We start from the raw sequence: 16,436 nt of genomic DNA, 5'->3' as shown, positions 1-16,436 counted from the left end.
TTTAACTTTCGCATTACAAATGAAGACTTCTTCTCACCATTGTAAAATAAGTCGAATTTTTAAATGAGTTAGCATATATTTTGGATGATATGTAATGTATTTAAATTTTCGGTAAACTGAGCCTTCTCATTCTTGTCTCAAAAGTACAGCCTGTAAAATTAAATGCAAAGTAATTAAACTTGTTTATTCAAACGAAAACTATTTAACGACTATTTACGAATTTTAACGACTTTTGACCGCAGAATGAAATTTTCTGACATATTCTACTAAGTAAGGTAATTTCTGACCAAAAAGTGTTGAAAATTCACAGAATATCATAATTTTCATTTTGAATCACGGGCCAAAATGTTTCCTCGTTCAATTTTTTGGTAGGTCTGAAAGTCTATAACCGTTTTTATGCTTTTATGGGGGATATTCTGAGAAGTTTTACCTAAATTTTGCGGGCGTGCCTACAAGCTTGATTAGAAAATACTGGCAAGGATGAGTCATGATGAGTGTCTAGCTGGATTAAGAAGGAATATTCAAAGTTCGCTCTTAATTTTTTTAGAGGCGCGCGGCAAGTTTTGGTGGAAGCGAGTTATCCTTGGGAAGTTTTCACCCCGAAAATGGCGCTCTAAGTTACGAGCAAAAAAACTGCCTTAGGCCCACAATGATTTTTTATTTAGGATGACGCTTAAAAACCTTCTCACATTTCAAATATGCTAAATATTTATGGATTTTATACAATCTACGAGATTACTGCTGAATTTTTTTATTTTATATTGTCACTTATAAAATAAATTGATTGGAAAGACAATATATTACAAATTTGGGCAGTACTATGAAATTTTGTCATTGGGATGACTATTATAATAACAATAATTTCATTTATTTCTCCAATGAATTCCAGCTTTCTTTTCGGTGCTCATCTTGAAGGTTAATTTAATTTTTTAGCACTCTAATAATATAATGATACTCTATAATAATATAATATATTTTTCTCTGTGGCACTTTCATATTATATGAGAAACGACTGAGCAACAACTATACTATTTCTTTCATCTATATTGCATTAAATTACATCTCTCGACACTTTCAGAGTAATATATGTAAAATATGAAAACGGCGCAACTTTAATTCGAATTACGCATTTGAATTTTTCTAATGTTTCGTATTTTCTAAAAATTTTCTCAGCGCACAAGTGGTGTTTAAAAAGTATCTTAATATAGATGCGAATTAATTTCTTTCTTCCAGGCAGTCTTTACAGTTTTTGAAGTATTTGCTGAAGAGAAAGGATGCTTTGTCATGTAGAGAGGATGGCTTTGAGCATTTAGCTCATCTCTAATTAATACTAAGAGAAGAACAAATATACTCTGTCTCTCAGGCTTGAATCTCGTTTAGAAAGCAAGGATCCAGCTTTCTTCCATATAAATGATGAATTTTCATCGTTGTTTTCTTAATGAAATATTAATAAAATAGAGAGCCCGTTTGATGTAATGATACTTTACGTCGAGTAGGTTTATGTCCCAGACTTATTGTGTCTTGTATAATATGTTTTATCCATCAAAGACGTGAATAAGTGTAATATTTTTCGGATGGAATAAGATAACTTGATTTATTATGGCTTTATGCCTTTCCGTGAATTATTGCTGCTAGATTTTATGCCATTTCCTGATTTATTGTGGCTTGGACTATATAAAAGAGCTGAGACAATTGCCTGAACTCACCTTGAGTTGAGGCAATGTGCTGCATTACCGCATCCATTTGCTGTTCGCTGCAATATTTCTTTGCTGCCTGATTTGGCGCAATGTGCGGAGTTCCGAGATTGCAAGAGCAATGCATTATTCTCGGGCAGGAACTCATCGTCCTGCAGTTCCTAAGCTCATCCGTTTTTTTATCAGTTGAACTCCGAGCAACAATGGCTGCCTCCGTTCCCGTGAAAAATTTCAGGTTTCGTCGAATTGTTTTCGACTATTCTGATTTCTGAAACTTGTTACGAATTTACTAATTTCTTTTACGAAATTAATATCTGCTTAGGTTTACCCATCTCTCATGTATCCTACTCGATTGAGGAACAAACCATTAATGTAAATATGTAAAACAACTTAAATCAGATAGTGACGAAGATATAGAAGTATATTTTTTAAAATGTTTATTGGTTTATGCAAGCACAATATTTTCATGAGTCAGCTTGATGCTCCTACATACTCTATTTTCATCGTTGATGCAACCTAAATTACTCAATACTCATATTACTATATGGAAATGACACTTTTTAAATCGATTTATCGATTTTCGGATTTACTGGGTAATTATTTTGTAATTTATCTGCGTCTAAACGATATTTTTCCGGCAACTGCCTGAAAAATGTTTGTAAACTGAGCGTCAAAATTTTTTATTATTAACAAATTTAGATTGACAAATGATATGTGAAGACCGACAGCAGATTAAGCTATAGAAGATAGCTCACTAGGGTAACATATACGGTGACTCTATCACAACGCTAACCGTCGTTTTGAGGAGAACCACTACTAAGTCTTGAGAGAATCACTTAATAGTCTTGAGAGAACCACTACTAAGTCTTGAGAGAATCACTTAATAGTCTTGAGAGAATCACTTAATAGTCTTGAGAGAACCACTACCAAGTCTTGAGAGAATCACTTAATAGTCTTAAGAGAACCACTACCAAGTCTTAAGAGAATCACTTAATAGTCTTGAGAGTACCACTACCAAGTCTTGAGAGAACCACTACCATATCACGAGAGAACCACTATCAAATCATGAGATAACCACTACCATATCTTGAGAGAACCACTACCAAATCATGAGAGAACGACTATCAAATCATGAGATAATCACTACCATATCATGAGAGAACCACTGCCAAATCATGAGAGAACCACTATCAAATCATGAGGGAACCACTACCATATCATGAGAGAACCACTACCATATCATGAGAGAACCACTATCAAATCATGAGAGTATCACTTGAAAATCTTAAGAGAATCACTTAATATTTTGAGATAACCTCTCGTAATTCTGAGAGAACCACTTGCAAGTTTTGCATGAACCGTCTGCAAGTTCTGACCCTCACCTCGACTTTGATTTACTTGCTGGCAGGCTCCCGACATTGATACAACCGGAGGTCATTTCTGGTTATGTTGTAGTTCAATCAAAAGTTCAACATTAAATTGACGCCGAAAAGTGACTATTAGTCAGTGAGATACGAATCAACTCAACTTTACAATTGAAAAAATATCGATTTTTTACTATTGTGTGATCATCAAAATACCCACACTTCGTTCGACTTTGAAAATTATATTAAATTCATGTTTAATTTAATATAATTATAATCGATTTAATATATTTATAATTAATTATAATAAATATATATGAGCTAGCATGATTACAGCAACGTCGGATTATGTTTGATATTCATTTTGTTAAGTGGTAGTTTTTCAACCTGCTTTCTCTTCAACTCATTTTTTCATCGTTGCTCCTGCATCATCGTTTAATCTCGACTGTAAAAAGCATATCTACTGTTCGAAAAGCAACAGTACGTATGTGGTTCAACCAGAATTTCCTTGACCTGTTGGATGCAGTAAAATTATATAGGTAATACGAAGATGTCTTCTATAACTATGATAAAATGACGTTGCTCCGGTTCTAAATATTAACCAATTTTCTCCATGATTAAAACATCGGGAACATTTCAACAAGTCGACTTTGATTCGTATGCAACGTCGATTCTGCAAGAAACAAGAAAATGCCCCAATTTATGGATGAAATTTAGTTTGTCTATGCTTCACGATCATAAAATTTTGCTGTTTGTCGTTTAAAATTAAAAATTCGATCTTCGTTCTCATTAAATAAATTGTGCATAAGTCACTGGAGATAAAACATGAACTTCAAGTTCTCCCTACACGCTCTTTTATTCCTCAAAACGATACCGCGGTTTTGAAAATACGAGTAGGAATGTTCAGCTATGTAGCGAATTTTATTTTCGTTTACCGATGCGCAGATAAGCCCGCAGCAGCCGTATAAAAATTGCCCGAAGCGAAGTTATTTGTATTCAATTTAGCGCTCGACCCTGCCGGTGAAAGTCGGTGGGACTTTATTCAAAGCGAAGTTAGCAGAAAAAAGTCAGTCTTCCGAGTGATAAGTTTGAATTCATGAGTAAATAGAACAGAATTTAAAAGCGAATAATTTCTGTTTAACTGAAAAACCCTTATTTAGAGTAAAGATTCCGTGGTTAAATCTACCACAATTATATATTATAATATTAGAACGACATAAAAGTTTTTACATTAGTACCATACAAAAATGCTTAGTTTGATACCGTTTTTCATACAATACCGTTTTTTCTTTTAGTATCAGTGCAATACTAGCGTTTTTCTATAGTACACCATTGATGTCCACATTTACAGCTTGAAATTAAAGTGTACATTTGAGACATTCTGCAGTTTCCTCTTAAAACCCTCGTTGATATTCATGAAGCTTTTCCGATGCTAGTAAGACAAGGAACGTTTTTGAGTGGCCTTTACCTCGCTACAAGTGAGCCGCGTAAACAAAGAAGTCTTTGCTTGCTTTTCTTTTCAGAGTTGCAGTCAAGAATCTTGCGTCGCCGGCAGATTAGCATTCGAATTACCAGAGCCAAGAGCGTGACATTGAGCCAACAATTTCGGTTCTAAGATTATTCGTTGAAACAGACAGTATTTTTAGCGTTAAATGTCCGTCGTGAACTGCACGGCGTTGCAAAAATAATTAGGCTGGGAATCTCTTGCAACAATACTTTTGGAATGTATAAAAATTTTTAATTAACCTAAATCTGATTTATTACTAAAAATTTTCATTTTAAATTTTAACCTTATATTTTTATAGCAGGAAAAAATAGAGAAGGAAAAGTCGAACCTTATTTGAAGCGATTGGAATTTGAGAAAATATAAACAAAATAATATGGTAATCGAAACGGTGAATTTTGTATGCTGTCCGATAAGATATTCCACCATAGTTTATTGGGGCAAATTTTAGATGATAAGTATTTGTGCAAAAACCAAGGTGAATGATCAATCAATACAATTTTATGCTTTATAAAATATCTTATTTGATATTGATGTCTTAACAATTTATCAGATATTTAAACATGTTTTATTTTTCAGAACGTCTGACATGTAATGGCGTGACAGGTATAATCAATTGTTGCAGTGCTCTCATGAATGGCGGATGTTCGTCTATATTCTTCCGCGGGCGCAAATGAAAAATGAGAACGCTGTATTTGCCGACTAAACAAACTTGCGTATTTAAGGGCCCCTTCAAATTAGGTGCAATGTTGGTGCAAGACCGGGAATTTTTTGACCAAACACTCAAAGCGATGAGTGGGACTTTAAAAATTTATAGGGTATTTTTCTTATTTTATTGATTTTTTTAAATGGGACTGATTTAACGATGAATATTATTGTTATATGATGCATGCCCTAGGAGTGGGAACGGTACACTCAGAAAATTAAAATGTGATATTTTCCAAATTGTGACATACTTTCTAGTCCATAGCAGGAGCATTAAACGGTCGTAGCACTGATACGCCCAAACTGCGAATAATTATCCGATCCAGACTGGGTCAGGATGACCCACCCAGGATTAAAAAGTGCATCGTTATTAGGACAACATCTCACTAATTTCTCTTAGTGATCCTAGTGAAATTTTACAGACGCGGCAGCTTCTGATTTGTATTACCAGAAGCTGGGGCGACTCTAAATTTTGTTAGGGCCAGTGAAAATTTGCAGACGCGGCAGCTTCTGATTTGTATTACCAGAAGCTGGGGCGACTCTAAATTTTGTTAGGGACGTGTGCATTAATTTGCACAATTGTGCATTTTAGACCTGCATCTGTTTTTGTAGTCATCTTTACTGGATTGAATAAATAGACTTCTTCTTGATTACCAAGAGTGCGCGTGTCTGAACCAGGGAGGAAGTAAAAATGAAAATAAATTCTTTTAAACATTTGTTTTGAACGTTCTGCTATTTTTATCCATCACAGGTTTTCATCAAATAAATTTTAACATGAGTTTAATTAAATAGTTGATACATAAAGTTTGATGTAGGAAATATGTACATGAAGCATTAATGGTTTCTGCTTGAATAATTTTTACAATTGATGGTGAGGTCTTAATACTTATTAGCATTATGTCATTTACGGCCCAAAATATCACTTAAATTAGAGCATAAATAGGGTTTATGAATAATAAAAAACGTTCGGAAAATTTCATGTTTCTAATTCCAAGTCTCCAACTGTGATAAATTTACTCGCATTTTAATATAATCGAGCGATGTATTAATTTCACAACGTGGGAATTTCTCGTGTGTTTTTATACAAAATTGGATTCTCGCCATTGATCAAGAATTTGAAATTTGGGGGATATTTGGACCGACGCTCGTCATAAGTTTGTGTATCTTTTACAGCCATAAATTTTTGCCTTGTCAAAGCCAGGGCAAATTTATGAGCCATTATAGAAACATTTAAAAAGTTTGACGGCGTATCACCTGCCACCCTTGAAGGGGTCCAAGTTGTGGTGCCTTGGCATGTACGCAAAGACCAGCCTTCATAATGTAGATATATTGGTGTAAATAATATATTATTCCTCGAATACTAGGCTTAAATTACTAAGTATATTGGTTGTAGATTTTAATTTTATATTAATATTAATGATGTTTGGAATTGCAGGAATGTTGTAGAGAGTGTTGGAACCGAAGTCAGAGGTTACGGGTACGAAAGAAAGCAGATTGAACGTTGATCAGAAGGAAGCTTTGCGTAAGATTGATCAAAAACGCCACTCACTGTGCGTAAGATTGATCAAAAACGCCACTCACTTGGCGTAAGATTGATTAAAAACGCCACTCACTTGGTGTAAGCTTGATCAAAAACGCCACTCACTGGGCGTAAGATTGATTAAAAACGCCACTCACTTGGCGTAAGATTGATCAAAAACACCACTCACTGGGCGTAAGATTGATTAAAAACGCCACTCACTTGGCGTAAGATTGATAAAAAACGCCACTCACTTGGCGTAAGATTGATCAAAAACGCCACTCACTTGGCGTAAGATTGATCATTGCCTGTTTATCAAGTCTCTGAAGTGATCACACATTAAGTGCTACGTTCTTCATGTACTATGAAATTTGTATTATTATGATGTATGAAGTTGTATTACGAAATTTCATGTATTATGATGATATATTATGAAATTTGCATTAATTCCGGATATATTATGTGTTTTGTGATAGAGTAGTTTTAATATGATTGTTACTTTTACCTTATCACGGAACCTGTGGGCAGCTAATTTATATTTCCACCTGAGTATTGTGTTGTTCAATAGAAAAATATTGGCATAATTATATTAAAAAACTCAAATTCGCCATCTCAGTATCACAGGTAAAAAAGTTTGATCGTAATTCTGATGTGATTCAAAAAATTTTCCATTTGAAGTAAAAGCATGATACCTCTTAATCACATTTATTTAAAAATCATAAAAGAAATTTTTATTAATAAGCAATTGTGATCCCTCAAATATTCTGATACATTATTCGTATTTATATTATGTCTAGCAAAAATAAGCACTTATTTTTATTTTAAAATTCTACTGATCGTTCCAGGAGACGAAGAACATGAAAAAATGTAAAAAAAAAATTCCTGAAAAATTTTTCGATTCGCCACATTTATATCGAACGGCGATAAATCACTGTTTATGCTGCTGATAACAGCCCTTTTATAACTGTTATAACATGACCCTTTTATGACTGTTCTCAGTGACATCACAATTCGAAGGCAGGAATTATATCATCGTGATAAAAAAATGTGAAGAATTTGGCCTGGTGAGTGCCTGCGCAATTCTCAGCACAAGATCTCGACTTCAAAGAATTTTTTTCTGCGAGAAAAAATAGATAAAAAAATTTCTTCTGTAAATTAAAGAAGCAAAATACATTTTAATTTTTCATCATAATTTTGATAAAGCATCCAAATCGTACCATATGTCATGGGTGCTTGCTTGAAAATTTTTAGCGATCACTTTCTAGATCATTTTAGTGTGATATTCAAACATTAACATCTTGACAGTATTTTATATGAGGCTCAATAGGTAAAGTTTTAATTACGGAGACTAACAATAGGATTTACCTGCGTTAAATTCACTGCAGAGTTCCGGTAAGGCCATCAAAGCAGCACGCACACTTTGCGTTCTTTTTTCTTGCAAAACTCCGAAAAATTCTACGCATGATTAATCCTTCATCCATACCCACCAGTGGAATAAGTGCAATTATATTTTTCAAACAGTCATTATAAAATTTAAATTTTCTTCACGTAGCTGCATTAACCTCTTACATCTTAACCATGAGTAGAAAATTGGCAACTCTTTGACAGTCTTCAGTGTTCTCGAGTTCAGCGTTTCGTCAGAAAATTTTCTATTTATTTCTCATGTGGATATGGTAAGGCAGTCGGAGTTTTGCTGACGCTGCATTTTGCTATAGTGCAATTCCTTTTCATTCGCAGTCAATAAAGATTACAGTTGTGGAATTTATTATTGAGTGAAAGAGAGGAAATTCCTTCGTTTGTAACATTTTTTAGGAACTGCATTTTACCATAATAATTATGCAGAATTCGTCTTACCATGGGTGAATAATTTTTTTCACAATCCAAATCTATATTTCTAGGATTAAATGCATGATTATTTCGGCAGAGTTTTATAATTCATCATACATTAAGCACCAATAAATAGCCAAAAATTTAGAAAAAACTTGCACTATATCGGAAGGAAGAAAAGCAACATCATGTAAATTGGCAGATGCACAAAATTGGCCGCTACAATTAAGGGTGGAATTATCGGCTCGTGATGGACGTTTAGAGACAAGCTAGAGAAATTTATGGCCAACCTCAATAGGAAATTAATGGTTGAGTTTCTTTCTAAGGCTTCTAGAGAACAATAGTAAAGGCATTTGTTTCCTTCCAGAATTTTTGCAACCTGGTTCAATGTAAAGGAATTTTATTCTACATAGGAACTTGGTTTTATTTCTTTAATGCGAAAAAGAAATGTATGTTTTGGTCAAAAATTCACTAGCAGTTTTCTGAGTGCCCTAAATTTGAATATAATTTTTCCCATGTTTCCGATGATTCCACAATTCCAAACCGTAATCACCTTGCGTGTGTTTTTCATCTGAGATATTTATTATCATCTATATTAATAATTAAACTGCTTTCAAATTGAACAGAGATTTCACGAGCGGCAGTCATGATAATAATAGTTGAATACAAAATCACGTGGATAAATACTATTTCACTTTGTTTGTCAATGATTAAACAATTTTCTAATTGGAATACACTTGTTTCTTTTTCAGAACCTGAAGAACCAAATCATGACGACCAACCTCTGGGTCGAGCAGGTAAGACTGATACGTTATAACCTAGGAGTATAATTTTTTATAACATATAAAATATAATTTTATATATTATTTAATTATATACAAGAATTTTAAATTGACATTTTAAAGTATAAGTTCCTTAATAGGTCCTTGTTTATCTGTTGAATGAAATGCTCAAATGTCTAGAAGAATCAAATACCATAATTTAAGTACAGGATATCCTAAAAATAACCGACTATTTACACGTAATTTTATAATGCGTCACCGACAAGTGGTAGGAGGGGTCTTGTAAAAATCTCCAACCATACCTGAAATTTTGACCAGCACAAAAAGCAGTCAACTCATCATTTTATAGTGATGTTGAGGGCTAGGTTAATTATTAAGGGCCAACAATATGTATTATCTTTATGTATAGTGTATAGGAAAAGGATGTATTTAATTAGGATGTAAAAAGTTGTAAGATTGCTTTAGAAAGAATCGTAACTTTACTGGCTGGTGTCCTCCGAACGAAGATCATTCGGATTTTAGAGAGCGGACAGTTAGGATGTATCTATTTTGTGTGTTTATGTCCTGTTCCAGATAGCCTTAACGGACTTTGTAACCTTGCTCGATTTTATAGCTGTGTTGTGAGGTGAGATTCAAAGTATATCTTGACCAGAAAAGACTTTTATTCATGACAACCGTTCATGCGAACCTGGTGGTCCACAACAGTGAGGTAATATTTTTTATATTTATAGTACAGGAGGAATGAAGTAAAAAAGTTCAACTCTACTTACTACCCAATAAAAAACTGTGGAAAATATTAGGAACTTGCTTACTTTAAAATATTGGTGTGCTCCTGAGGAAAGTTTTATTGACGAAGTGACCAACAATAATTATTGGCTTTTTCCAAAATATTTTTTCCATGAGGCCTTTAATTTTCCTAAATATTTTTTCAGATTAATTAACTTCACTAATTCAACCAATCCTGTGTCTGCGCTAATTTTTCCGTCGCTTTATATGAAACGACTTTATCCTCACCAAAATATTGCGTTATTATAAGTCTAACCATTTTTCCAATCGTGATTTAACTAAATTAAATATTATTAAGTAGTTTCAGGATATTTATTTCAATTTATCAAGCACCTTATATTTCATTGGTTAGAGTTAGAGAAATGAACGTTGATTGGAGAAATCACTACGGGCCAAGCAGTCCTCATTTCAGCCATCCTCATATTTCTAGTAGACGATAAAATACCAACGCTATAATCATCGGACATTATTCATGGACCATTAACAGCTGCATCACGGTGTAATACAAGAATAACGTTTTCTGTTCTGTTTGATCGACAATGCGCTATTTCCAATTCTATGCAAATGAAAGCATCGCTGTTTTTTCCCCCAAAAAAATGCAACACAAAATACAATAATATTTTGTCCCTTACCTATAAAGTCTTTACAAACATTCCCGTCTTTTAGCTCACACCCATCGATAATTATTATTCTTCATAAACATTGCCATCCTGTGCACCATACTCATAATTTCTTTACAAGCAAACAAACATTACTATATTATGCCTAAGACCATCAATTTTTAACAATCACAAACGTATTTTGCACTGAGCCCGTCAATTCTTCACAACAGAACCATATTCTGCACTAAACTCATCAGTTCTCTGCCTATGTAGATCTTGAACTGACCAAGAATGAAGTGCAGTAGAACTGATCTTAGCCAAGCCCTTTTAATCCACGTGTAAATTGGACGCAGCCACACAAATGCTTCTCGTACAAATTTCTGGCTACCAGGACTGGCTACTCTAAAAGGTTGTGGTGAAAAACACTGGTAAAAAATGCATTATGATTCGGGAAAAAATCGCCAAAAGAAACTTCATTGACCGGAAACTGATATAAGTCTTCATATTTGTGGCTAATTTTTCTAAATTCATTCGTTAGAAAAAATTTCCTAAATTTTATTGAGTATCTCAACACAATGACATCTCTAGAATCTTTTGGTTCAGAGTGCAAATGATTTTCTGCACCAAAAAAGATTCATTATGGACTATCAATCGAGAGCTCTCTGCAGGATTCCTAGTTGATAATTCATTTCTAAATTACTGCTGGAAAATGAATATTAAAGTTGTGTGCAGAAATGTTTTTGAATTTCTAGCTGAAACTCGATTATTCGTGAGTTTTTGTTTTTTTATCTATTAAGTTCATGTTAATCAATGTATAAATTGAATTCATGATCGCGTTTGTATGCATATGAGCTGCTAGAACAGACATCGATTTATTGACTGCATGTCAGTAAATTGAAATGTTTCTATGACATTGGTTCAATGAGAAGAATAAGATGTCGAAATTGAACAAGTCGGTAGCAAAGGAGTTCTTATTTACATTTACATTCATTAAAATAATAGCATATATAGAATTGATCCTTGTAAATTTACAGATGGATTACCTTTTCAAAAACTTATATTCAACTATAGTTGCGTAGTTTTTGGGTATAAAATTAGGAATTTGAGTCCTAAGATGGTTCATAAAAATTTGAGATATGTGATTCCGAACTTTTTTCGCCTAATTTCATTTTGCGAGCTGCCACCTTAGGCCTAGGCCCATCGATGTGCCGACCATACGAAGACCTGTAATCGTGAGGAATATCCAATCTGAGGCATGGTCGTAAGTTACGTCGTATCCACCTAACATCCTTCGATAAATGATAGCGTTAATTAATCGCCACCAATAGGCCATCGATGATCCACCCAAGATTTCATATTCCGGTCCCAATTACACACAAAAATTGAAAATTTCCCACACATTAGCCAATTCACATAACACTTGGCAATTCCGTTTTTCGTTTTCCACGTCAACTCCATTATGAAATTCGAAGATCTTATATGCATCATATCTTTATCTTCATGGCTCACAAGTACGTATCTATTATCACTCTAAAATTTTAATGCAAACTGCAGCTCTCATGGTCAAGTTTTTTTTCATTATTTTTCCTGGCTGGAAATAGTGAAGCAACATCGGGTAAAACACATAAATTTTTTTTTGCTGTCTTTGCTCAAAGTTTATATTTATTGTATTAAAATTAAGCGATGCTCTACCCAGCGTACTTATTTGCTTCTGAGTTGCATGATCAATTATATATCACCTGCTGCAATTTTATTTCAATTATATAAATAATTGCTGAACTTCAAATGGAAGATATATTTATTACTTATAACATATTTATTTGAAGAAAATTTTTAGCACATTTTCTCATTTATGGCAAGAAAGCCCTATTGTGCTCGTCATGCCCGTCTGTCCATCCGTCTGTCCGTCCGTCTGTCCGTGACTTCACGTTTTCGTCGATGAGAAAATGCGCTCTCTGTCACTCACTGCAGTGAGTACTGAGTTATATTTTTTATAAGAATTGCATTTTATCTTCGGCCTTTCCGATATTTTCCGCCACTTTTTCCAAGCTGACAACCGAGCGCCGCCATAACGCGCCAAGTCCCCCTGGAGCGATGCCACTAGCGTCCAACATCTATAAACTCTACACTCAGAGTAATAAGTGAGACTGTCCAAACAGCGATGAACTATTTGCTCCTGCATGGGTCATCCTGACTCAGTTGACCCGGCAAAAAAATTCAGTGCTACTTCCGTTATCTGTCTGTGCTGAGGGAAAGAACTGATACACTACTTGGAAAATATAAAACACGTATTTTCCTGAGTGAAATTATTGAACTTAAACGTTCTGGACTCGAACTCGCGGAAAGTCTACAGCAAGAAATATAATTGTATCAAAGACAGAAACTCCGAGCGTCTACTGGGAGAAATAACAATTTTGTAGCGTTTAATGGCCGGAAAGTCTGCGGTGCAGAGCGTTCTTCGTAGAAGACGATTAATTTTGTTGTAGAAAACGTTCGGTTACCTCATTCGACGATTATTCCTTATTTCTTTACGGTAGCACAATAGAGCTTATTAGGAGCAAGTAAATAGCAGTCACTGTTTCCGAGGTCCTTGAAAAGCATCAAAATGAGTGAGATTCTGTCTAGATAGCGACGCATTTTTTATCCTTGTGTGGGTAATTATGACCCATTTTGGCCCAGCATAATTAAAGATGCCCCAGTGCTACGTGCAAAAAGTGTGTCATTATATGGACAATCTTGCCCATTAATTTTTATGAGTGCACTTAATACTAAAGTATACAGAGGATATTTAATTTATGATCGTAATTTATGATTAATCACTGCAGATCAATAATTTGTGAAATCATGAAAATATATACATATGTGTATAAAAAGTCGGGTATGTAATTTGATGAATATTGTTTGGTCTTAGAAATATTCTTTTTCTTAAGCTTAGTTGAATAGAAAACACATGAAAAGAATGTAATTATTTTCAATTTTTGGCTTCAATAATTATCAACAATTATGTGTGAAAACACCTGAAACACGTGAAAATTATGTAGCATTGTTCGAGCGGTTGCCCTGAATTCAAGTAACAGTTCATTTGTACAAGTTCCAATTTGATAATGTCTTTCAGTAATAGAACTTTCTTTTTCTAGTATGAATACGTTTTTTCCTTCTCGTCCTGTGTTATCAATAGAATTCGCCCCTTTCTGTAACATTTCTGCATTAATTGATTATTTTTGATGCCTTTTAATATCTTTTTCCAGGCATGGCTTTATTTTACCATTTGTTATAGTCTTGCCCTCGGTCCCGGATAAAGGTTCACAAGCGTGCAGTATATAGTTTCTCGTACATGAACAGGTCATCGTATTCCTATTCTGCCGTATGTAAGAACAAACTCGGCAATTTTTCATTTAAATTTTCACAAAAGAATTCTCGTGACTCGCTTCACTAGAATAGCAATGCATACAATGGCTCCTATTGTCTCGTTCTTTGATCCCGAAAAAGCATCCCAAAATTATACTTTTATACTAAAAAATAAAAAGTACTCCCTCGAAAAATTGTACTTTCACCCCCCCCCCTCTAAAAAAAAGTACCCCCTCGAATGTATATAAGTTTGAGTCCTTTTGAATTGAGAACGCGCAAAGATTGTAAAGTTACAAATTATTTCCTATTATCGATGACCACCAAACGGCCGATGAAAAACCGTCCCCGCTTCTGTGTTGATTTTCAAAAATGGCGGGGATCTTCGAGAAAATCTTATAACGAGATCCCAGGTCAGCCTTAGGACAATTTACAGCAAGGAGTACCAAGCCTAAATGACCGATAAATTATGTCAAAGCGACTTATTAAACTGAAAAACGTCACAAATTATGGCTCCGAAACACCCTTGCCGCTCGCACAAATTCTGTCTGGTCTCTTCAGCAGACCTAAAGTAGCAGAATTTGTTTGAAGGGAACCAGTCTAAAACCTTAGACTTTGTGCCTCAATTTTCGAATTTCTTTGAATCGAACAATGGACTATCTAAACTCTTCGTTCTGAGTTGCAATCGGAGAAATCAGACATTCAAATAATTTATGCGTAAATCGTTTACTTCTTTGATGATACAAACTGAAATAACTTATTTACGAGGATATGAAGTTTCATTCAGTCTCGATGTCAAATTTCATAATTTTTTTCAAATTTCCTTCTTTACCTTAATCCTATTTTAATGGAATTTAATTTCAATCTAATTTCCTCATTGATTTATGGCTCGATTAAGGAAAATTATTATTAAATATTGTTCATTCGTGATGTGAGAAAAAACGACGATCAGTGCAGTAATAAAATGAATTTCCTGAAATCTAGGAGCTTCATAAACCATCTTGAATCGCCCCCAAAGGGCGATTTCAAACAAATCAAAAAGGTCAGCACTAAATAATATGTAAAGCCGACACTTTCCTAATCTGGCTTCAACATTAAGCATTTTCCGTCGTACAACGTCATGAATTTAAAGGACGGTTCTGAAGGAAGTTCATCATCGCTGTCGAGCGATTCATTACATTCCGACGCAACGGAAACTCGGAGCTTCCGACCCACGACTCAACGCTCCGTCTCTGTCGAGAGCTTCAGGTGGTACTCGACTCTACGTCTCTGTCGAGAGCTTCAGGTGCTACTCGACGCTACGTCTCTGTCGAGATCTTCAGGTGGTACTCGACGCTCCGTCTGTATCGAGAGCTTCAGGTGGTACTCGACTCTACGTCTCTGTCGAGAGCTTCAGGTGCTACTCGACGCTACGTCTCTGTCGAGATCTTCAGGTGGTACTCGACGCTACGTCTCTGTCGAGGGCTTCAGGTGCTACTCGACGCTACGTCGCTGTCGAGAGCTTGAGTTTGGAGACCGAGAGCCTCTTTCTAATAAGCAGCGCCAAATTCTTGAACAAGTAACATATAGGCTCGAAGCGCAGGAACCATTCGTTTTTTTAGAATTGATTGTTTAATTGTTTGATGAGATGAAGAAGTCGCTTTTTTAAAAAGAGTCGCTGAAAGCTTAGAGAAAAACATGCAATTGTTTAAAGAATATTTAAAATGGACTTAAGATGAGGACGGTAATGGAGATAAACAGCGATCATGAAAAGGATGCAAAATTAAGAGGACAACCAGCAATATTTGGTCACAAGGTTTAGCATAGTTAATATGAAGATCTCGAATAAAATATTAGAAACACTCCGATCATGAAATGGGTTCCGGAGAAACCTTTTATATAGTGAACAATGGCGCCTGCGTGTCTCTATTATGAATGTTATGTATTATGTATTTGTATTATGAGGTTATGTATTTAGCATGGAAATAACAGCTCGGTATGATAGACAAGAAAGGAATTATTCAGATAAAACGAGGAGCTGAATAAACTGCACGAGTTCCGTGTGTGAAAAACAACATTATGCGTGAGTAAAAAAAATATTCCCATGCTTCTGATAACTGAAAAATGGATACGAAACTGAATAAAGAAAGAGGGAATACAATGGGAATAATGAGAATAGCATACGTGAGAAGCAAGAGTCCTTTATAACGGAATAGAAGAGTTGATGAATGATAGAAGAATTATTGAATAATATACGACTGCTTGTGGCCATACTGGGATAGATAAAAACTTTTATCTGAACGAGACTGCATTATACATATATATGCGT

General features: G+C 34.7%; 1 protein-coding gene across 1 annotated transcript in view; it reads left to right on the top strand.

Annotated features, from left to right (window-relative positions):
• LOC108666871 (acetylcholine receptor subunit alpha-like) overlaps nucleotides 1-16,436 on the top strand; it is a 145,858-nt gene that overhangs the window by 104,568 nt on the left and 24,854 nt on the right. The window contains exon 3 of the mRNA XM_018153809.2: nucleotides 9,366-9,410. Coding sequence (XP_018009298.1) covers nucleotides 9,366-9,410 — 45 coding nt within the window. The remainder of the gene's footprint in view (nucleotides 1-9,365; nucleotides 9,411-16,436) is intronic.

This window comes from Hyalella azteca, unplaced genomic scaffold (genome assembly GCF_000764305.2).
Source record: "Hyalella azteca isolate HAZT.00-mixed unplaced genomic scaffold, Hazt_2.0.2 contig6532, whole genome shotgun sequence".
Classification (NCBI taxonomy): Eukaryota; Metazoa; Arthropoda; class Malacostraca; order Amphipoda; family Hyalellidae; genus Hyalella; species Hyalella azteca.
This window is presented reverse-complemented; position numbering and strand designations above follow the sequence as displayed.